Source organism: Dipodomys merriami, unplaced genomic scaffold, assembly GCF_024711535.1.
Source record: "Dipodomys merriami isolate MVZ:Mamm:240054 unplaced genomic scaffold, mDipMer1.0.p SCAF_28, whole genome shotgun sequence".
Lineage (NCBI taxonomy): Eukaryota > Metazoa > Chordata > Mammalia > Rodentia > Heteromyidae > Dipodomys > Dipodomys merriami.
The window spans coordinates 12,240,678-12,263,290 of NW_027204270.1; the positions used below are offsets into that span (position 1 = coordinate 12,240,678).

General features: G+C 48.8%; 1 protein-coding gene across 1 annotated transcript; it reads right to left on the minus strand.

Moving 5' to 3' along the window:
- Positions 1-3,775: 3,775 nt before the first annotated feature.
- On the minus strand, positions 3,776-20,215 carry Lin28a (lin-28 homolog A). The gene is made up of 4 exons (XM_070037561.1): positions 20,185-20,215; positions 19,527-19,723; positions 4,974-5,158; positions 3,776-4,067 (listed from the first exon to the last, which is right to left on the minus strand). The coding sequence occupies exons 1-4, from the start codon at positions 20,213-20,215 to the stop codon at positions 3,851-3,853; spliced, it is 630 nt and encodes a 209-aa protein (XP_069893662.1). The 3' UTR covers positions 3,776-3,850.
- Positions 20,216-22,613: the final 2,398 nt, after the last annotated feature.

Genomic DNA, 22,613 nt, shown 5'->3' on the forward strand with positions numbered 1-22,613 from the left:
AGAAAACTGGAAGTGGTACTGTGGCTCAAGCGGTAGAGGGCTTGCCTTGAGCTGCTCACCTTGAGCTGAAGAGCACAGGGATAGCGCCCAAGCCCAGAGTTCAGTGCCTGTGTGTTGGTACTTGGCTAGCATTCTACCAGTAGAGCCACAGTACCACTTCGGGCTTTTTTTGCTTATGTGGTGCTGGGGAATGGAACCCAGAGCCTCATGCATGCAAGGAACTCTACCACTGAGCCACCTTTCTCAGCCCCAGACTTTCTTTTTTTGACAGAGTGGTGGTCGTGGTGATGTAGGGAGGGAGGGAATAATTGAGACTTACCTGTCCTTCGAACCTCAAGCTTCAGATTCACCTTCTCAGTAGCTAAGATTACAGATATGAGCTGTGTACAGGGCACCTGACATGACTTGGCTATTGTAACATGATTAAAATGCTTAAACTAAGACCAGGGGACATGCAACCCAACCTTCAATAACCAAACAACCATCATTTAGGACCTGTGAAGCCTGGAATCTTTGGCAAGAAGACCAGTCAGGTAAGTCAGCTTCAGGTTTTGATACTACTTATGGGGAAATAGCGCAGGCAGAAACCCCTTGCACTGATGTTGCCAACTTGACAATTTCATCCCATTTCTCTGTATTTTTGTTAAAATCTTGTTGGCCTATAATCAAGTTTTTTTTTTTTTCCTTGTAAAATCTTCCCTTAAAAAGTTTACAAATTCAATTTATTAGGCTGGTAAACGAACTCACAATCTCCTTTGGCCTCAACTTCCCCAGTTCCATATGACACTTTTATTCTGGGGGTGCTAGAAGGGGTTAATTAAGATTTGTAAAAGGCTTTGAAGAGTAGGGGACAAAGTATTATTAGGGTCTCATGCCCCAAGCTCTGGCCCCATGCTTTCATCCCAGCCAGTGGCATAGGCAACCCCATTCTTATGCATGCCAAGCCTCTAATCCCCTCTTGAATGTGGCAGCTTCCAAGGAAGGGACAAGAGGCCTCAACTAGAAACAAAAATCCACTGTAATGAGGTGCTATGAAGACAGAATCAAGATTCATTCCTAACAAAGTGGTGAACAAAAAATTTTAATGGTCTGTCCCTGACTTCTGAGTCTCAATCTAAGATAGGAACTACAGAACGGGGGTGGGGCGGGGAGGGCCCCTAGATATAGATATCTGACAAGAATCAGACAGTTTGAGTACCAATAAGTATTTATTTATTTATTTATTCATTGTATTTTCCCAGGAAAAGAAAGGTAAGGTAAGAGTCAGCATGTGTTAAAAAAAATGATTAGAAAAGGGGAAAGGAAGTACTCGGGTACAGCACAAATCAATCATGAAATAAAACACCCCAGGCCTGGGATCATCAAAGCCCAAGGGAGCTTTAGTCTGCAGGGATCAGAGAAAGGACAGACAGGTACACACTTTCCCACCCTCCCTCCCCATAAATTCAAGATTTCTCACAAAGCTTTGGTTTCTAGCAGTAAACATGGCGTTACATTCGTCCGTCTCCTATTAAACAATCTTGTGGCCACTTTGACATAACTTTTCTTGCACCTGTGTACAAGTTCCTGAGTGACTTGAACATACATTCATATTCCCTTTCCTGGTCTCCTGAACCCACTTTCTACATGGAAAGCCCCAATTGATTTTCTCTAGTATTACAGAACAAGCAGGTTTGGTCACAAATGTCTTATTTGATGAGAATCATGTTTAAAAAACATGGACTCAGGTTGGGAACAAGGTGTGTGTGGGAGGGGGGGTAGGATGGAGTCCTAGCGTCTTCAGAATCTTTGCATAAGTCATATAAAAGTTGAAGAGACATTTCTTTTGAGGGAGAAAAGGGTAGAGGATAGGGACTTATTATTTTTGCCAACGAAGATCTAGTCCAAAATGGGAAATAGGGGAAGTGAGGGAACAAAAGAAAAACTGGTTCAAGATCCTCACTTTAGAAGGTCCCCCAACTTAGCTTCAGATCCTTTTGTCTAGTGCAGAACCTTCTGTCAAAGATGCTTTGGCTATTTTTCTCAATTCTGAAAGAAGTTTGTAAACAATAAAACCCCAAAAAGAACATGGAGAAAAGACCCACACATTATTATTTACACAAACTAGGCCACCTAGCAAATGACCAACTCAGAAACTCAGTAAAGTCCTACAGAGCCTAGACAAATATAATTAACTAGAGGGGGGCAGCATTTGTGGGGAGACAAGAAACCAGGATCAGACACACATCACCCAATGCATTCTATTGCATTTGTCCCGTTTCAACACAGTGAGGTAGGTTTGCGGTGATCTCACAGCATGTAAACGAAACCCCCTTTTTCTCCTTTAGCTAACACAACACTATGAACCATTATGCAGCAGGGCAGGACACAGGCTCCAGAGAGAGGCCTTCACTTATGGGTTTCCCTGGAAGCCAAGACTGAGGATTTTGGTCCTTGCTTTTTATAGATCCATCCCTGTGTGGCTAGTACAAGGTGGACACAAATCTGTGGTCTTAAAATCCAACCATATCAATTTCCATTCCTTAGAGGAAAAAAAAATACATATACAGTTACGTGCACAGTAATCCCAGGCTAACCTAGTAAAGGATAGATGTGGTATATGGAAAGAAAACAAGTCCCAGAGCCATAGGATTAGACAATCATTACTAACCTTGGCTTCCTCTTTGGGCCTCTTCTACCTTGTCTGCACCACCGTTTCCTGTTTAGACTAATTTCCATTCTTCCAGCAGAAGGAGAACAAGTCATGGGGCAACCCAATTAAAAACCTAGTCTCCCATGAAACATTTCCAAGGGTGGAGGGGGTTTCAAGAGGACCCTATGGCAGAAAAGCCAGCTCTAATTGGCAAAAATGAGGTAGTTCAATAGGCTATGCACTCCAAATGGTTGCTCTCCATGGTGATAAAAACAACAAAGTCTTCCTGCTGTGCAGACCTGGAGCTGCTGCCCACTTATCCCTGAGATTGCTCATGTACCTGAGAACACAGTGCAGGAACGAGGGCCTTAAGATTAAAATATATAAAAATACAAAACCAGAATATTTATAATAAGAAAAAAAAAGTTAAAATGCACAAGATACGTCATTCGCACAGATAGTGCAGGTTTGGCATCCTGGAGAAAGTGGGGACCCAAGGTGCAGTTTTCCAAGGGAACAAATAAATTACAATCACATTGGCCCAGAAAGGGGGGCGGGGGCGGGGAGAAGCTCAGAGCAGCAGGTTTGCAGCCATTCCCTAGTCACCCATGTTGCCTGTCATCACAACCCAATGCCTGGGCCAGCTCTCCCAGTGCTGCGGCTCAAGATAGGGTGATGAGGAAACAAGATGTGGAGGGGAGGAGGGTGGTGGAGACAAAAAACAAAACAAAACAACCCTGCCTTGCTCCTGACGGGCCCTCCTACCCGGGGTACTACACCTTGGGCATTTGGGCCCATGGATCTGCTGGTCTGGTGCTTAATTATTTCATACCCTGGCAAGGGAAATAGGACACATCCTTCTTTAAAGGAGCAACTTGCCAATCTGGGTCATTTTTAGAAGCTGGAGGCTGCGGGGGAGGGAGGGGAAGCATGTGGGGCAGGTGAAGCTTATCATATAAAGTACGCAGGTTTCAAAAGTGGTTTTCCCAAAGCCCCTCACTTGAATTGGGATAGATCATGATGGGAGTTCCGATGCATCACCCCTTCCCCTCATCAAAAGAGAAGATGGGGTGATGCTGGGACATCCCGGCCTGAGACGTATGGCAGTGCCAGCTACTCGCCAACCCACCCCATATCCCCACTTTCTCCACTTTGCCGATTGATGCCTGCTCCTTGAAACTTCCTGCTAGCAAGACTAGCCCCCCTGACTCTGGTGGCTCAGTTTTGGGCCTCGGGGAGCAGGGCAGGGCTGTGGATCTCTTCTTCTTCTTCCCGAAAGTAGGCAGGCTTTCCCTGGGAACTGGGGACCTGCTGAGCCTTCAATGGACAGGAGGCCACCATGTGGTTGATGCTTTGGCAGAAGTGGCACTTCTTGGGCTGTGGTGGCAGCTTGCATTCCTTGGCATGATGGTCTAGACCACCACAGTTGTAGCACCTGGTACAAAATGAGAGGGTAAAGGTGTGAGAGAGACATGGGAAGAGGTTAGAGGTTTGACTCCTCATTGTCATCTAATCAGACGATCTCTGGAAATGAACTTGAAAATACCAAGATGAGAATAGATATCATGGAGAGGGAGGGAGGGAACGACCATGGCTCATGCCTATAATCCTAGCTACGATGGAGGCTGAGATCTGAGGATCTCCTTTCAAAGCCAGCCAGGGCAAAAAAAAAAAAAAAAACAACTTGGAGACTGTTATCCCCAATTAAATAAATTAAAAAACAAAACAAAACCTCCTTGGCAGTGGTGGAAAAGCTTAGAAACAGAAACAGTTTAAGCCCTAGGAGAGAGAGGGAGAAGGAGAGAGAGAGAGAGAGAGAGAGAGAGACACACACACACACACACACACACACACACACACACACACACACACACACGAAGAGTTACTGATCAAACTGCAACTTGGAGGATAGCTGAGGACCTGCGATACCCTTAACAATGAAGGAATTTTAAAGGCCAGATTCTTTTTAAGGCAAGCGCTCTACCACTGAGCCACCTTCCCACCCCCAATAGCCAGATTCTTATTAGCTGCTTACAGCTAAGAGATTTAGCCCCATATCAAGATCAAACAAATCAACTGGAGACCTGATAGAGATGGAGAGCAGAGACAGAAGCCTCTTATTCCTCAGTGGTAGAGCACTTGCACTATGAGAACCCTGAATTCAAAACCCCAGTACCAAATGATCATGGGCAATCAGTGCCTCTCCACTGAACACCAAAAAGACGCACCCAACTATTTAGATATTGCAGGAACTATAAGCTTCACAAGCCATGACAACCTGGCCCAAGACCGGGAGAGTTCTCATTCTTAGAACCCACACAAGCTGCCTTGAGAGCTGTACCTGTCTCCTTTGGATCTGCGCTTCTGCATGTTCTTCCCCTTTGGCCGCCTCTCACTCCCAATACAGAACACCCCACCGGGCCCAGTGACTCGGATGGATTCTAGGCCTTTGGCAGACTTCTTAAAGGTAAACTCCACAGCCTCTCCCTCCTTCAGGCTCCGGAAGCCCTCCATGTGCAGCTTACTCTGTAAAAGAAACACAATTCAATTCTTTCTTTTACTTTTTTGGTGGTGATTCGGTGACTTGACCTCAGGGCCTAAAGCTGTGCCTGAGCTACATCTCTACCTCCAGCGTTTTGCTGGTTCACTGGAGTTGAGTCTCATGGACTTTCCTTCCTGGGCTGGCACCACAAATTCTCAGATCTCAGCCTCCTGATTAGGATCACAGGCTCAGCTTTCTTTCTTTCTCCCCCCCCCAGTAGATTTTTATCATTCATTTTCATTATTTCACCAAAAATGTACAAACCTGTTCCTATAAGATAGAAGAATGACAGGACTCTTACTCTATCGGTAAGGAAACTAAGTTTGGAACTGGAAACGATGGCACATACTATAAATCTAACAACTAAAAGACCGAGGCAGGAAAATCCAGACTGCTAAGACAGCCTGTGTTGCAGAGACCCTATCTCAAAAAATTAAAAACAAATAATAATGGGACCCACCCAGACAGGACACACACATCTGACAAGAAGCACTAAGGATAATTAACTTCAAATTGCACACCTTAAATCTAAGCTTGAGGTAAAATCAGACAAACGTAGAGGGATACTCTACAAAACAGATTACATAAGATGTTCTACAGAATATGAACTCAAATGTTATTATCACCAAGAACTGTGATCCAATGCAATGTGAAGAGGATGGACTGGATGAGGTAAGATCAAAATCTGTATATGGAGGGCTGGGAAAGTGGCTCAGTGGTAGAGTACTTGCCTTGCATGCACGAGGCCCCTGGGTTTGATTCCTCAGCACCACATAAGCAAAAAGAAAAAAAGCCGGAAATGGGCTGGGAAGGTGGCTCAGTGGTAGAGTGCTTGCCTTGCATGCATGAGGCCCTGGGTTCAATTCCTTAGCACCACATAAGCAGAAAAAGCCAGAAGTGGCACCGTGGCTCAAGTGGTAGAATGCTCGCCTTGAGCTGGAGAGCTCAGGGGCAGTGCCCAGGCCCAGAGATCAAGCCCAGGACTGGCAAAAAAAAAAAAAAAAAGCTGGAAGTGGCGCTGTGGCTCAAGTGGTAGAGCGCGAGCCTTGAGCTGAAGAGCTGAGGGACAGTGCCCAGGCCCAGAGTTCAGGCCCACAGCCGGACCCCCAAAAAAATCTGTATATGGAATGCAGATAAATATATCAGTGTCAAATTTCTTGATCATAATCATCATACTTGGGTTACATAAAAGAATGGCGTGGGGCCTGGGAAGGTGGCTCAGTGGTAGAGTGCTTGCCTCACATTCATGAGGCCCTGGGTTCGATTCCTCAGCAGCACATAAGCAGAAAAAGCGGAAAGTGGCCCTGTGGCTCTAATGGTAGAGCACTAGCCTTGAGCTGAAGAGCTGGGGGACAGTTCCTAGACCCCAAGCCCCAAGCCCCACCACTGACAAAAAAAAAAAAAAAGACCTATATAACCTGTAGGCAGGGATGGGAGAAAGAAACTGGGGGAAAAGCATTGTCCAAAAACAACAAAACAAAAAACGAATCACCACTTATGAAATGGTAACCCCTCTGTGCAACACCTTAATAACAATAAAGTTGTATATATACTTTTTTAGATCAGTCGTGAGGCTTTAACTCTTGCCCTGGGCACTGTTCCTGAGCTCTTCAGCTCAAGGCAAGCATTCTACCACTTGAGCCACAGGCCACCTCTAGTTTTCTGGTAGTTAATTGGAGGTAAGAGTCTCCCAGGGGGGCTGGGAAGGTGGCTCAGTGGTAGAGTGCTTGCTTTGCATGCATGAGGCCCTGGGTTTCGATTCCTCAGCACCGCATAAGCAGAAAAGGCCGGAGGTGGCGCTATGGCTCAAGCGGTAGAACGTGTTAGCCTTGAGCTGAAGAGCTGAGGGACAGAGCCCAGGTCCAGAGTTCAGGCCCCACAACTGACAAAAAAAGTCTCCCAGGTTTGGGCACTGATGGCTCACGCCTGCAATCCCAGCTACTCAGGAGGCTGAGATCTGAGGATCGCAGTTCAAAGCCAGCTTGGGCAGTAAAGTCTGTGAGACTCTTAAGTCCAATAAAACCACCAGAAAACCAGAAGTGGCACTGTGGCTCAAGTGGTAGAGTGCCTTGAGCTGAAGGGCTGAGGGACACCACCTAGGTCCAGAGTTCAAGCCCCAGGACCAACAAAAACAAAACTAGAGTCTCTTTGACTTTCTGGCCCAGGTTGGCTTTGAACCATAAATCCTCAGATCTCAGCCTCCTGAGTAGCTAGGGTTATAGGAGTGAGCCACTAGCACCTGGCTGATGGAAAAATATTTGCACTGTTCTTTTAACTGTTTTCTAATTCTGAAACTATTATTATTTTGGTAATGGGGAATGATCTCAGGACATTGCACTTGTGAGGCAAGTGCTTTGCCACTGAGCTACATCCCAGCCCCTGCTAAATCTGAAACAATGTCAAAAGTGTTAGTAGCTATATTCCAGTGGCACCTGCTTATAATCCTATTTTATGCAGGCTGAGATCTGGCTTAGCCAGATTGAGAGACTATTATCTACAATTAAGCCATTGCTACCACCAACAAAAAAAGATAAGAGAGAAGCAGGGCTCGGATGCCTGTAATCTGAGGATGGCTGTTGGAAGTGGTCCCCAATTAACCACTGAAACACCGGAAGTGGCACTGTGACTCAAGTGGCAGTGCTAGCCTTTGAGCACAAAGAGGCTCAGGGACAACGGGTAAGCCCTGAGTTCAAGCCCCACAACCAACCAAAGAACAAACATAAAACATATAGAAAAATTTTTCACAAGATTGAATGACACATATAGAGTATACATTGTTAGCTTAAATCAAAATAACTTGCTAGTTTACTGCAGCAGAATATTTGAGTGGAATATGGCATAAGGAACACCAGGCAAGTTGCAGTTATAAAGTGAATGTAAAGTCTTGTTCATTGCTTCATCTTTGGCAGTACTGGGGATGAACAGTATGGGGCCTCACTTCCTTGGCTAAGCTGACAATCTACCACTTGAGACATACCTCTAGTCCTGCTTTGTGCCAGTTGTTTTAGAGATGGACTCTAGGACTTTTCTGCCTTGGCTAGTCTTGAAGCAGGAGATAAAGATTCTTAAATTATTCAACTTGGAAAGATAACCTCACAGTATGGTTTAAAAACCACAATGTAGACCCGCTTTATATTGAATAATTCCATTAAAATACTGCATATGTGCACCAAAATCTAACACTGATGTTCACAAAAGCAGTTAAAGAGCTTAGACATCTTAGAAAGCAGGGAGCTATTCACATAGCTAGGTAAATTCTGAAATCAAAAGTGCCTAGAAGTGGTGCTGTGGCTCAAGCGGTAGAGCACTTGCCTTGAGCACAGGGACAGTGCCCAAGCCCAGAGTTCAAGCCCCACGACCTACCAATAAATAAATAATAAATAAGTTTTTTTAAAAAAAGTGCCAGGAAGCCGGGCGCTGGTGGCTCACGCCTGTAATCCTAGCTACTCAGGAGGCTGAGATCTGAGGATCGCGGTTCAAAGCCAGCCCGGGCAGGAGAGACCGTGAGACTCCTATCTCCAATAAACCACCAGAAAACCGGAAGTGGCGCTGTAGCTCAAGTGGTAGAGCACTTGCCTTGAGCTGAAGAGCTGAGGGACAGCACCCAGGCCCAGAGTTCAAGCTCCACGACCGACCAAAAAAAAAAAAAAAAAAAAAAAGTGCCTGGAGAGGGACACCAGTGGCTCACGCCTGTAATCCTAGCTACTCAGGAGGCTGAGATCTGAGGATTGTAGTTCAAAGCCAGCCCTGATAGGAAAGTCCATGAGACTGTCATCTCTAATTAGCCACCAGAAAACTAATAGTGGTGCTGTGGTTCATGTGGTAGAGCACTAGCCTTGACCAAAAGAGCTCAGGGACAGTGACTAGGCCCAGAGTTCAAACCCCACGACCAACAACAAAAAAGAACCCAGAGTTCCTGCTCCCAGTGGTGCCACACACTGCATCACAGCCCACTGGTGAAGGTAATGGCATCTTCCTGCTCCTCCCCAAGTCTTCACCACAGCCTTATCTATTGGGGTTCTGCTGGTTATTGTGGCACACAGCTGTAATCCCAGCCCTTGGGAGGCTAAGGGAGGCGGATTATGAGTTTGAGGCCACTTAGTAGTGAGATTTGTCCGCCCCCCCCCCAAAAGGATTGGGCCCGGTGGCTCACACCTGTAATCCTAGCTACTCAAGAGGCTGAGATCTGAAGATCTCAGTTCAAAGCCAGCTCAGGCAAAGAAAGTCCATGAGACTTTTATCTCCAATAAAACACCAGAAAACCCAGAAGTGGCATTGTGGCTCAAGTGGTAGAACCCTGGCCTTGAGCTGAAGGAACAGCGCCAAGGCCCAGAGTTCAAGGCCCACGACGACCACCATGATGACGACAACGACCACCACCACCACCAAACAACAAAAAGGATGGAGAGGATTCAATGGTAAGAGCTTTCCTAATATGTACAAAGCCTGCATCCCTTCCTGCTCCTGAAAAGAAACTAGGGTTACAGAAGCAAAAAGGGATTAATGTGCATCTGTCTAGTCCTGCTGGAGGGAACATGAACATAGGACACTAGAACACTTCCAATTGGGTCTTAGATGAAACTTGCTAATTTAGCTAGATGGAATATAGGATTTCCTATCATTCCAATTTGCTGTAATTTAGATAGCATTGCAAAACAAAAGACAAATCTTTCCCCAGGGTTATTGGTGAAGAGCACACACATCCTGGTTTGTGAAATGCCTGTTCTTCATCACTGACTCTGCAACCTTTGCTCGTCACTCATCTGTGGACCTCAGATGTTTGAGAAGGGAGAAAGCAGTTCCTTTATTTTTGAGAGTCCTAACTAAGCAGCATAAAGAAGTCTTTCTTCTTCTTTTGGTGGTACCGGATTTTGAATTCAGGGGTGCCTCCAGTCCTGTTTTCTGCAGATTAATTTTGAGAAAAGGTTTCTTGAATGTTTCTGCCTGGGCTGGCTTTGAACTGCAATCCTTCCATCCTCAGCTTCCTGCTTCTAGGATTGCATTACAGGAGTGAGCCACTGGCATAAAAATAGTCTTTTTTTGGGGGGGGGGCGTGTTGGTTGTGGGGCTTGAACTCTGGGCCTGGGCGCTGTCCCTCAGCTCTTCAGCTCAAGGCAAGTGCTCTACCACTTGAGCACAGCGCCACTTCCAGTTTTTCTGGTGGTTTAATAGAGGTAAGAGTCTCACCACCTTTACTGCTCGGGCTGGCTTTGAACTGTGATCCTAAGATCTTAGCCTCCTGAGTAGCTAGGATTATAGGCATGAGCCTTGGACGCTCAGCTCAGTTAGTCTTGAACTGGGGAATTCTGCTGCCTTAGACTTTGTAGTATTGGAGATATGAACCACCACATACAGCTTAAGCAGTGTCCTTCAATTTACTAGGCATGGAAATATGCTTGTGATGACACCTCTCACTGCACCATCTTGATTTGGTGGAGGTGGGACATTAAAACAAGAATGGGCTGGAGCGAACATAAAGAAAACATTTCAGCCAGGTGCAATCCTAGCTACTCAGGAGGCTGAGATCTGAGGATTGCAGTTCAAAGCCAGTCCAGGCTGGAAAGACCCTGAGACTCCTATCTCCAATAAACCACTAGAAAACCGGAAGTGACACTGTAGAGTGCTCAAGTGGTAGAGTGATCCCCTTGAGCTGAAGAGCGCAGGGACAGTGCCCAGGCCCAGAGTTCAAGCCCCACGACTGACAAAAAATTAAAAAATAAATAAATAAAATATTTCAATGGACAAAGGACCATGACTCTCTTTCAGAGTTGGGACAAGACAGAAGCAAGACCAACAACCTTCTCCCCAATGGACTCCAGTTCACCTATGTAGGTTTGGAACCTTCTCAGTCTGAGCTGAAATCCAGCAGATAAAGGCTTAAGGGAGGAAAAAAGGCATGAATCAGAGCCTGTGCCCTCTTCTCCTTATGCATTTATAAAATGAAGTAGATACTAATTTTATGGCGGTGCACTGCGGGCTTTATGCATAAGAAGTAGTTAACACTTTGCCAGCCACACATAAATCCCTGGTGAGGTGGGTGGCAATTAGCAGGCTCTTCAGACTGGCTTGGGGGCAGGGCAACAGTGACTCAAGTCACTGACTCAAAATTAACTCTAGTTTTATCACTAACCAGCTTTGAAACTCTTGTCCCAGAGCCTCAGAGTAAGACCCTCTTCAAGCCACGCCTCAGAAGTTTGGGAGAATAGGGGACACTATAAATGAAACAATTCAATATGACATTGACTAGTCTTCTCTGGGCTGGAGATGTGTGTTTAAAAAAAAAAAAAAACTCCTGGGCAGGCACCTCAGAATAACCGGGATGGCTAGGATTTAAACTGGTGGTCTCTAGAAGTGTCTCCCTTCCCCCACCTCCCAGCTCTTTGCTAAAAACACATAGTTTGAATTCCTCTCTTATCAGATAGGTAATCAGTGTGCAGCCCCATGGAGCTAGCCTCCCAGGGCCAGCATCTGAAAGGAGCCTGAAAATTCTTGTACCACCCCCAACCACACACAAAGCAGGGGCCCGCCCCTCTCCCTATCCCCACCAAAAAAAAAAAAAGCCCCAGGGGGGAGGGGCACTGCCTGAGCTTCCCCCAATAGAACCCAACCCTAGGAAACAAAGAGTTGACACTGGTTGGTTCTGGTGGTCAGATTCCTGGAGTTCCAAGGCACCCTCCCCCACATTCAAACAGATCGGTTCCTTCCTTCCTCTCCTTGTTGGGGTTATGGTCATGGTGAGAGAAATGGATACAGAAACACCACTTTGCCAGTGAGACCTGCTGGGCTTGCCAGTCATCTCCAGCATTCTAGTTCTTCCTCCCCTTAGGCCTGCCCCACCACAACTTGAGAATGACCCAACAGAGGACCTGTCCCTAATTATATAATTAATTCCTCAGATCTATATTCAATGGGAGAGGAAGGGATCACATCTTCCCAAGTTTTTGGAAATCAGCCTGCCCTAAGCCCACTGCTGCGTGGGGATGGGAGAAGATGGCACTTAGGAAACAGTGGCAGAGGGGCTGGAAATGTGGCTTAGTGGTACAGTGCTTGTCTAGCACGCATCAAATACTGGGTTCGATTCCTCAGTACCACAGAAACAGAAAAGGCCGCAAGTGGCGCTGTGGCAAGTGCTAGATTGCTAGCCTTGAGCAAAAGAAGCTTAGGGACAGTGTCCAGGCCCTGAGTTCAAGCTCCAGGACTGGCAAAACAAAAACAAAAACAAAACAAAAACAGGCAGAGCATTTCCTTTTCTTGATGCCTGGCAGAACTCTGCTCCAGTACTAAACTAACTTCCTAAGCTTAAGAGAGAATGGACCTTAAGAAATGGTCATTTAAGAAATCTACTTCTTTCAATCATTTGTCAGGCTTCATGACAATCGGGTCTCTTCCAGCTCTAACACAGTTCACTGTAGTCTCGTGGCTTCTATCTAGTGAACTGTTAGTAACAGAATTTTTTCTTTCTGTGATGTTACAAAGTTTGGACTCAGGGCCTCAAGCTCTCTTGCTTACCTTCTCTGCTCAAAACTGAATCATTTAAGGGCTGGGAAGGTTGCTCAGTGGTAGAGCGCTTGCCTTGCATGCATGAGGCCCTGGGTTCAATTCCTCAGCACCACGTAAGCAAAAAGAAAAAAAGCCGGAAGTGACTCTGTGGCTCAAGTGGTAGAGTGCTAGCCTTGAGCTGAAGAGCTGAGGGACAGCGCCCAGGCCCAGAGTTCAGGCCCCACGACCGGACCCCCCCCCCAAAAAAAAAACAACCCCCCACACAAAACTAACACTTAAGCCACAACTCTACTTCTAAGAGCTTTGTGCTTGTTTAATGAAAAAAAAGTCTCTAAGCTGGCTTTGAACCAGTATCCTTAGATCTTAAGGTCCCGTGTAGCTAATGATTACAGGCATGAGGGCCACCCATACATACCCAGGGAGAGACAGAATTTCAAGATACTGGCTATCTCACTGGGGGGGTTTCCAGCTCTTCTCCATCACCCAGAGCTCCCTTTTGTTTGTTTTTGTCAGTCATGGCGCTTGAACTCTGGGCCCGAACACTGTCCCTGAGCTCTCCCAGGGCACAACAGTTGTTGAGTATACTAAGTTCTCGGCTATCCAAAATAACTAATTTCTTATTTTTTGCTACAAGCAGAGTAATGTTTTCAACATTTTGCATGCTATAACTCACAAAGTGTCATTTCTGACTTGTGAGGTGTTAACAGAACACCCTAGCCTCACTCTACTAGCCAGCATGGCCCAATATAATGGAAATAAAAATGCAACAAAATAACTTTAATCAGAGCTCTGAGCTTCATTACCCAAGATAGATTCACCCAGAACTTTATTTGATGTTGCACAGGCCCCAAGAAATATCCAGAATCAAAAGCTGCAGGCAGACACACAACCCATCATCTATACCACCTCTGCTCATGGAGAACCAGATCCAAGGCTTCTGACTGCAATTTCCCACCAGATGGCGCTATCCATCAGTCTGTGTGCAGAAGGCAAACCAGAGAGAGCCTAGGACCAGCAGGGACTGAGGAGTTCTGTTGTGGAACTCATATAGTCACTTGGATTTCTAGATTTCTCTCCATAGCTCCTAAGGTGGTCATTTGACACATCATTGCTCCCACGCACTGCCTTGCACAAGGCCATTACCCTTGTTGGACACAGGTTTCCCATTTCAATTAACTCCAACTTGAGATCATGTTAAAACAACAAAAAAAAACCACTGTAAAAACAAACTCCTTTTAGTCTTTTTTTTTACCAATGTTCTACTATACTACTTTGAGAAGCACCACTACTTCTGGGTCTCTGAGGGCTAATTGGAGATAAGAGCCTGCTCTAGCTGGCTTTGAACCAGGATCCTCAGATCTCAGCCTCCTTGGGTAGTAACTAGGACTACAGGGATGAGCCACCGACACCCCGTTCTTAGATCTTTACACAGGGCTTACATATTTGTGCTGTCATTTCTTGCAGGAAGATCAGGAAACAGTTCTATTTTTTAGTGAGTGCTCTAACACTTAAGCCACAGTGCCACTTCCAGTTTTCTAGTGGTTTATTGGAGATAAGAGTCTCACAGACTTTCCTGCCCGAGCTGGCTTTGAACCGTGATCCTCAGATCTCAGCCTCCTAAGTAGCTTCCTAATCATGCCGGATTACCGGCATGAGCCACCAGCACCAGGCTTAGTTTTACCTTCTTATACTAAAATAAATCCTGAAATGAAACAAACTACTCAGAAAAAGCTGTAAGTGGCACTGTGGCTCAAATGGCAGTGTTAGCCTTGAGCACAGAGGCTCAGGGACAGCACCCAGGCCCTGAGTTCAAGCCCAAAGAAGGGAAATTTTTATATATAAATAAATGTAAACTTCATGGAAATTTTCTCTTTGCAACTCCTGGTATCTTCCAGGTAGGAGCTACCAAGTCATTCTGCACATCTGCAGGATAAAGGGAGGTGTGGGTTTTTTTTTAAATTGTTTTTCTTTTTACCTAGGGCAGTTTCAAAGGGGGGGAAAACATTCTACCAAAGTGGAGAATGTGATTAATTAGCAATGTCAGAGTAACAACAGCACCCTTGTCCAAGTTACTAGAAAAACCTCTTTTGGACAGTCAGTAGTGTCACCCACGGGTGGAAGCTTTGCTTCCAATGGTGACACAGCCTCTCTACTGGAGACACTATCCTGAGAAAGCATGTCTCTGCAAAAACAGAAGGATTCCCAGAAGAGCCTATGACACCCAAAAAGCAAGTGGGCGAGCCAACTTTCTGAAAAATCCATTTATTTTGCCTTTTCCCATTTGTATGGGAATGAAGAACTGGATGATGTATGTATGTATGATGTACTGAGGTTGAGCTCTAGGACTACCAAAAAAAAAAAAGAGAGAGAGCAAGAATAATTAATAAAAACCAATAAACTCGCAGCTTCCAGTTCATCAACAAGAGAATTCTCTTGGGCTCAGAACTGTGATTCGTTCACTCTACAACTGTTCAGAGGATCATGTTTTTATCTAACCAGACTAGAAAGAATGCAACTATCAATTTACACCTCTTTCTATCTCCAATCTTTTCCCTCTGGAGGAAGACCTCTGCTAAATGAGTCAGTATATTCTTGATATACCAGGTGCTAAATAAAGATGCCCTTCCTTGTTCACATTCAGCTCGCTGATTTCCATTTGTGTTCAGTTAGCCTAAGTAGATTTCTAGCAAATGACCCAGGCAGGTGTTTCCCTCCTTACAGGGCTTACACATTTGCTAAAATCATACAAGAAAATGACATCAGCCAGGTAGCAGTGGCTGTAATCCTTGCTATTCAGGAGGCTCAGATCTGAGAATCACAGTTCAAAGCCAGCCTGGGCAGGAAAGTCTGAGAGACTCTGATCTCCAATAAAACCACAAAAAACGGGAAGTGGCACTGTGGCTCAAGTGAAAGATCATTAGCCTTGAGCTGAAGGCCAGTGCCCAGGCCCCACAATTGACCGCCCCCCCCCCAAAAAAAAAGAGAAAAAGAAAATGATATCAACAACTATACATGAGTGAGTAGTCAGGCGCAGTGCTATGAACCAGGTAAGAAAGATCTTATTATTTCTCCTCACCCAACCATCAAGTCTATTTCCAAACACAACTTAGTGATCTGACCAACTATGTGCTTTTCTTTTTTGCTGCCAAGCCTTTTAACAGACCTCTTTAGCCAGAAATTCAATGTCAACATACATAGGTTTTTTTTTTTTTGTTTCTTTTTTTTGGGTCCGGTCGTGGGCCTGAACTCTGGGCCTGGGCGTTGTCCCTCAGCTCTTCAGCTCAAAGCTAGCACTCTACCACTTGAGCCACAGCGCCACATCTGGCTTTTTTCTTTTTGTTTATGTGGTGCTGAGGAATCGAACCCAGGGCCTCTAGCATGCAAGGCAAGCGCTCTACCACTGAGCCACCTTCCCAGCCCCAACATATATAGGTTTTAAGCAACTATGAAGAAGAAAGTTTTCCAACTCCCAAATCTCTATCAATGTTGGCAGTCTGGATTTGAAACCACACGCAGCAAAACACTTAAAGCTCAACCCATGGTCATTGCAATTTTAGCATTTTTGGTGAATAATGAAGAGTATAGAGGACAGTGTAGCTGTTTTGCTCTGGTTTACTTGTGTAACTTTCTGGGGGGGGGGGGGAAGATTCTACTTCCCAGGGGACACTTGGCAATGTTTACATTCACTTAGTGTTTCACAACTGAAGGATATAACTGGTTTTCTACTAGGAGTACAGGCCAGGAATACTATTCTATTCTTTTTTTTTTGGCGGGGGAGGGGTGGGCTGGTCACGGGACTTGAACTCTGGGCCTAGGTGCCATCCCTCAGTTCTTCAGCCCAAGGCAAGGGCTCTACCACTTGAGCCACTTCCAGTTTTCTGATGGTTTATTGGAGATAAGAGTCTCACTGGCTTTCCTGCCTGGGTTGGCTTTGAACCTCGATCCTCAGATCTCAGCCTTCTGAGTAGCTAGGATTATAGGTGTGAGCAATCCATGCCTAGCTGTTGTGTTTTCTATAGACAGTCCCAAGATCAAGGGAATTTTATTTTAACCTCAAAATTGTCAATTGTGCCAATGTTGAAAAACCCAGATTTAAGAGCTTCCTTTAAAATCATAACTCGAATAGAAATTTCTTCAGCTTAAAAACTGGGGCTAAAAGCCAGGGGTAGGTGGCTGAAGCCTGTAATCCTAGCTATTCAGGAAGCTGAGATATAAGGATCATGGTTCAAAGCCAAACTGGACAGAAAAGCCCTATGAAACCAGGAAACACTCATCTCCAATTAACTAAACACACCCTACCCATACCCCTCCCTACCCACGGGAAATGACTCTGTGGCTTAAGTGGTAGAGTGCCAGCCTTGAGTGAAAAAGCTAAGGAACAGCATCTTGAGTTCTTGAGTTGAAGCCTAGGTGTTTGCATGTGTACACACACTCTCTCTCTCTCTAGTCTGTGGCGTTTTTCTTGTGGCATGGAAACTAAGGATGGGTTTTTTCTCCCACCTAACTCCTAGGGAAGAGAATGAATAATAGTAGTTAATAAGGTATTGGGAAATCTAACAAGCCAATTTTGGAAGGGACTCCTCATCCCCTGCCCTGGCAAATTATCCTTCCCAACACCCCATCACACTGACCTCCTGAGTGCCCACCCACTGTAGCTGAATGAGTCGTTTGACATTTCTTACTCTTAACTCCCCACTAAAATTAAACAATTCTTAGGGATTGTTCTGTACCTACAAATTGATCTCATCCCTAGATTCCCAGAGGAATTTCAGCCTAAGTTTACATAGACCCCTCACTAACTAATCTTGAGAGAGTGGAAATTAAGGAGAAGTTCTTAGGTTTTGTTTTTCTCATGGTACTAGGGTTTGAACCCAGAGCCTTGGGCTTGCTAGACAAATGCTCAATACCACTCAAGCCAAGCTCCTAACCAAGCTCCTAACCATGAAAAATTCTTTCTAATCTCAGCTCACTAAAAGTCATTGGTCCCTGGCATTCCAGAAGGTTCCTGCTTTCTTCCAATGCAATACCAAGTTACCCGATTCCTCTGGACTCTCCACCTCCACCACCACCACTTGCTCAGAAAAAAACCTCAGAAACCACACAGCCCCTTAGCAGTATTTGGAGGAGAGATCCAAAGCATTGGATCTGAAATTTTTTATTTCAGAACTCCCAATTTGGGGACGTTGGCCCAGTCATCCCCAGACCAGGAAATATTTTAATGTCTTTGTGATCAGATAAGTGAGAGAATGGGGGAGACTCTTCTCCCTCTCCCCTACCCCTTAACCCCCTGCTGAGGAGAGCTATTCAAAGTAGGTTCCTGTAATAAAGTGATTTAATAGATCTAAAGACCCCAATTCCCTTCTTTCCCTCACAATTACTTCCTGTGGGTTATCATTCACATATGTAAATGAAGGGGGGCAAGGCCATCAGCCAGAAACCAGCAGTCTGGCATGAGAGGAATAGAACTGGGGGGGAGGGGCACTGCAAAAGGGGTAGCTGAGTAAAGCACGGTGCTGCAGGTCCTTTTGGCCAGAGACCCCCAAGGAGGCCACAGTAACCAGCAGGTCCGGATCTCCTTAGCTTCCCCTCCTCCCTGAGGACTGTTCTCAAGACTTCCCAGAAGCTTCTAACCAGTCCACTCCACACCTCCCTTCCCTCCCCCTCCCCCTCCCGAATGCCATCCCTCAGGCTCCAACCCTTAATCCCCACATCCTCCTTTCCCCTCCCCCCACTGCTCCTAAGGCCAACCTCCCCGAAGTAACCCCTCCCTGCCCGGCCAGGCCTGGGTGTCAACCTAAAGGGCATGCGATTAGCAATTTCTTCTTTCCTACAACAGCCTTAAACCTCCTCGCGGGGAAGGGAACTTGCAGCAACTTCCTTTCAACTCCGGCCCTACCACGGTCATCCCTGCAGGATGTTGAGGAAAGGGGCAGGCTGGGAGGAGGGAGAAGGCTGGCTCTGGGCTCCTTGTTTGAGGCTAGGAAGGTTAGGACAGCAATCAATGGCAGTCAGGGGCCATAAACGCCAAGCTGTGGAGAATAGGTCCAGAGGCCATCCTTCCTCCACCCCCTGCCCCGCGACACTGAATTTCACCCCCCACTGAGCCGCCCTGCTTTAACTGAGAACTTGGGGTTGTATCCACCCAGATCCCTCCTAGACTGACTTGAGCCGGCGACGTTCACGCCTGGGCCCCCTTACCGTTTTCCTTCCTGGCAGGACAAGTCCTGCCAACAACCATGGTAACCCCCTGCTCCTTCGCTGCGACCCACCCTCTAACAGCCTCCAAGCGCCCGCACAGAACCCCACCCCCTGCGGTCCCAGGGTGTAACTTCTGGGTGACTACCTGAATGGGGTTTGCACGGAACCCCGGACACCGCGGGGCCTCGCGCCCCGGGGCGGGGATGCCAGTGCCCTCTCCGAGCTCCATTCAGACGTGAAGGCACCGGGCGCTCGGCGCAGGGCGCAGGCCCGGCATGTGCTTCCCGGTCGGCCTGCGCGCCCTCCCCCCACCGACAAGCACAATACAACCTTAGTTTCTGCCACATGGGGTCACCTCCCTGCCCCCTGCTCCCTTCCCAGGGGAAGGAGGTAAAAGACACGTGGTATGCTAGGGGGGTTCCCGGAAGGGGGCTGGGGGTGCTGACCGTCAGCGTTCCTCCACTGCCCCCAGTGTTGTCTTCAAAACCGGGGGGAGGGGATCCCCCCAGCGGGGAGACTCCCAAGTTGGGGTGCCCAGGCAAAGATTAAGAGGTGCTTAATTCCAAGAGTCCTGGATCTGTTTCCGTCCGTGTCCTGCGTCCGCGGCCCCCAGTCCTCCCCTTTCCGCCGCGAAGTTACCAGAACCAGTCTCACCTGGTGCACAAAGACGTCCACCGGGGGGTCGAGCGCGACCCCGGCGCGGGCGGTCATGGACAGGAAGCCGAACCCCATGCGCACGTTGAACCACTTACAGATGCCGGCCCCGTGCAGCAGCTGCGGCTCCTCGGCCGCCCGAGCGGCGTCCGCCGGCGCCTCCTCGGGCGCCTTCTCCGCCGCCTTGGCGCAGCCACCTGGAGACAGGGCCGAGCGGTGAGCGGGGGTCAGGGGACCCCCACCTCCCAGCCCGTCGACAACCGGGATGGGCGGGCAGGTCCCCGGCAGCTGGCTCCGAGAAACCTGTCCCGGCTGCCTCCCGCGCTCCCCGAGCTCACACCGAAGCCAAGGGCGCCCCGAAAGTTTTGCCCGTCTACCCAACGGCACGCTGCCGGGGACACCCGGGCCGACAGGCCCCTCCTCCGCCCTCCCTCCGCCCCCACGGGCGAGGCGCGCTCGCCGCCGGGACGCCGGGGTCCCCGGCTCCGGAGATGGCCCCGTGGCCGGGCCGGAGGCCGCGCTGTCTTGGGGAGGGAGGGGGGGTCCTGCGCGCGCCCCAGCCTGGGGGCGGGGGAGACACTCTTCCCCCACCTCCCTTCGACGTGGCTCCCGGGCGCCGGCACCCTGAAGGTATCCCCGCGAAGTCCCGAGTTCGAACCTGCAAACTGCTGGTTGGACACCGAGCCCATGGTCGTCGGCTGAGCCCGCGGCCCCGGGCCCCTGGTCGGGCGGCTGCTGGCCCCAGAGAAGTCCGGAGGCAAAGGGGAGGTTCGGAGAAGAGGCGGCTACATCTTCCCCCGCACAATAGCGGTGGGAGGGCCCACGGCTTTTCAAAGGCTCCCAAATTCTAAAAGACAATGACCCAGCCCCCCGCGGGCAGCCCCCTCCCCTCCCCGCCCTCCCCTCCCTCGCCCTTCTCCTCCCTCCCCCCCCCCCCGGCCCCGGCGCGGCCCTCCCCCACCGCCCGGCTCCCTGACACCTCTGGGGTTCCCTTCCCAGACCCGGAGGTTTGACACCCGCTCCGCAGCCGCACATCTGGAGTTGGGGAGTCATCTGCCCGTGCGAGTCGCGGGCACCCCAGAATTTGAGATCTTAACACTTTTAAGGACTCCGCGTGGGGGGGGCGCGTGGGGGGGTCCCCCAAAGCTGGTACAGGTAGGGAAGGTGAGGGGGGGTGTAGTTTGATAACCACGTGACTGTCCCACACACCACACACTCCCACACCGCCCCCCGCCCCCCGCGCAGATAATTATACATTCCAGAGAGTTGGGGGAGGGAGGTGTAAGGCTGGTGGCGCTGGCCAATCAGAAACACAAACCACCTGTCAAGGGAGAAATGGATGAGCCCTCCCCCTCCCCCCGCGCCCCTCCCCTCCCCCCGAGCTCGGCGCTGACCCGCGGCTCCGCGCTGACCCGCTCTCGCCGCCCCCCCACCCCCGTGCGTCCGCGATCGGGGAGCCGGGCCGGGGCTGGGGACCCCGAAGGGAAGGCATGACCGACCGCTGTCGATCAAGGCGCTCGCCCCCTCCACGTCCGCCGGCACAAAGGTCTCGACCTCCCAGAGTTCCCGACTCCAGAGTTCCCCGCGGCCTCCCCCGAGGGCCGGGGAGAAAGCCCTCCTTCCCCTCCCGTGTGTGTTTAAGTGGGCCCCAGGTAGGGCGCCCTGGGAGAGCGGGAGGGGAGCCGGGGATGGAGGGGTGGAGACGGGGGTCCTCCCTCCCCCGCTCCGTACCCGCCGGCCCCCAGCCCGCCCGTCCCGTCCACCGGCCGGGAAGGCCGGCCAGAGCCGGGGCGCGGAGGCCCTTGGTCGGGGACGCCCGCCCCGCCCGCAGCTCCCAGACCCTCCAGGTCGCGGGACCCCCGAGCCCAGGGCTGCCCTCCCCGCGGAGGGGTGGGTGGAGAGCCGGGCCGGGAAGGCTCCTCCTTAGAAGAGATAGCCTCCCTCCGAGGAGATAAAGAGGGTGGGCCGGAGGGGGCAGCGAGGGCCCGGGCTGGAGATGGACAATGGCCCGGGGCTCAGTGCACGGCCCTGGCCCTGCCCCTTCACTTCCGGTGCTCAGTTCAAACTGGACAATGCCAGCTCCGGCCAGCTCCCCTCCCCCACGGCTACAACCCATTTAAAGGGACAGAGCCTGCTTTTGGGGGCGTCGACTTGCTCGCTCACAATTCCCCCTTCTTCACAAGTGTGCTGAAGTTCTCTGGTTCTCATGCTGCAGTTGTGTGTGTGTGTGTGTGTGTGTGTGTGTGTGTGTGCACTTAAGAAAGATAAAAGAGTTAAGTGGGAGGGTAGGGAAGGAGAGACAGAGACTATGGGCAAATTATTTCCTTCTTTCCTACCTATGGCTCTGCATGAGGCTAAATCTTGCGTGCAAGAAATGGGAGAGAGGTCTTGGAGGGGAGAATAGAAAGGGCTATGATGGTTCTTTTGCCATTCAGTCTAAAAGATACATATCATTAACAAATATCCTCAGCAGTGCCCTGTTCTCCACTGGGGACTGTAATAATTTAGATGTTTCTGGAGTTCTCCAACTAGATCAGCTAAAGAAATTTTATTGACATAATCCTCTCCCGTTAAAATGTACTTGCTTCTTGTAACTCTCTCCTTCCGAAGACTCAGGAGCAGGTGGTTGAAGTTGGGCTGAGGCAAAGAAAGGAGAAGTTTTGGAGTGCTCAGACTTCCCTTGATCAGCCCTCCTCCAAACCTGCTGGGTTTTCCTAGCCAGCACAACCAGCTGCCCTGTCCATGGTCCTGAGGACGACCTTAGCTCTGTCCTTGGTGCTGAACAAAGCCGAGCTCTCTACTTCGCAACTCCCTGCCTTGAAAATGCTTGCTTTTCTGAGCCTTTCCCAGAAAACCTGATTCTCCTCAACGTCCCCAGCAATACTGGCCTATGGATATGGAAAAAAGACTATGATTCTGTGAGCTCCATGTCTTGATATCAGAAACAAGTGTAGAACTACTCATGCAACCATAAAGGGTAAGGGAAACGAGAGATATTCTTTGAGTCAAAGACCACAGTAGAAGAGAAAATAATCTCTCTACTAGTCGCTTTCAAAGTTATTTCCTTACTCATGAGTACTTTTCACA

Excerpts from the sequence above, each read along its gene's own strand:
- Lin28a (XM_070037561.1), bottom strand. The coding sequence starts at position 20,215 with ATGGGCTCGGTGTCCAACCAGCAGTTTGCAG. Across the intron at positions 19,724-20,184 it reads GTCCAACCAGCAGTTTGCAG|GTGGCTGCGCCAAGGCGGCG; the intron begins GTTCGAACTCGG and ends CCCTGTCTCCAG. Across the intron at positions 5,159-19,526 it reads TGGACGTCTTTGTGCACCAG|AGTAAGCTGCACATGGAGGG; the intron begins GTGAGACTGGTT and ends TTTCTTTTACAG.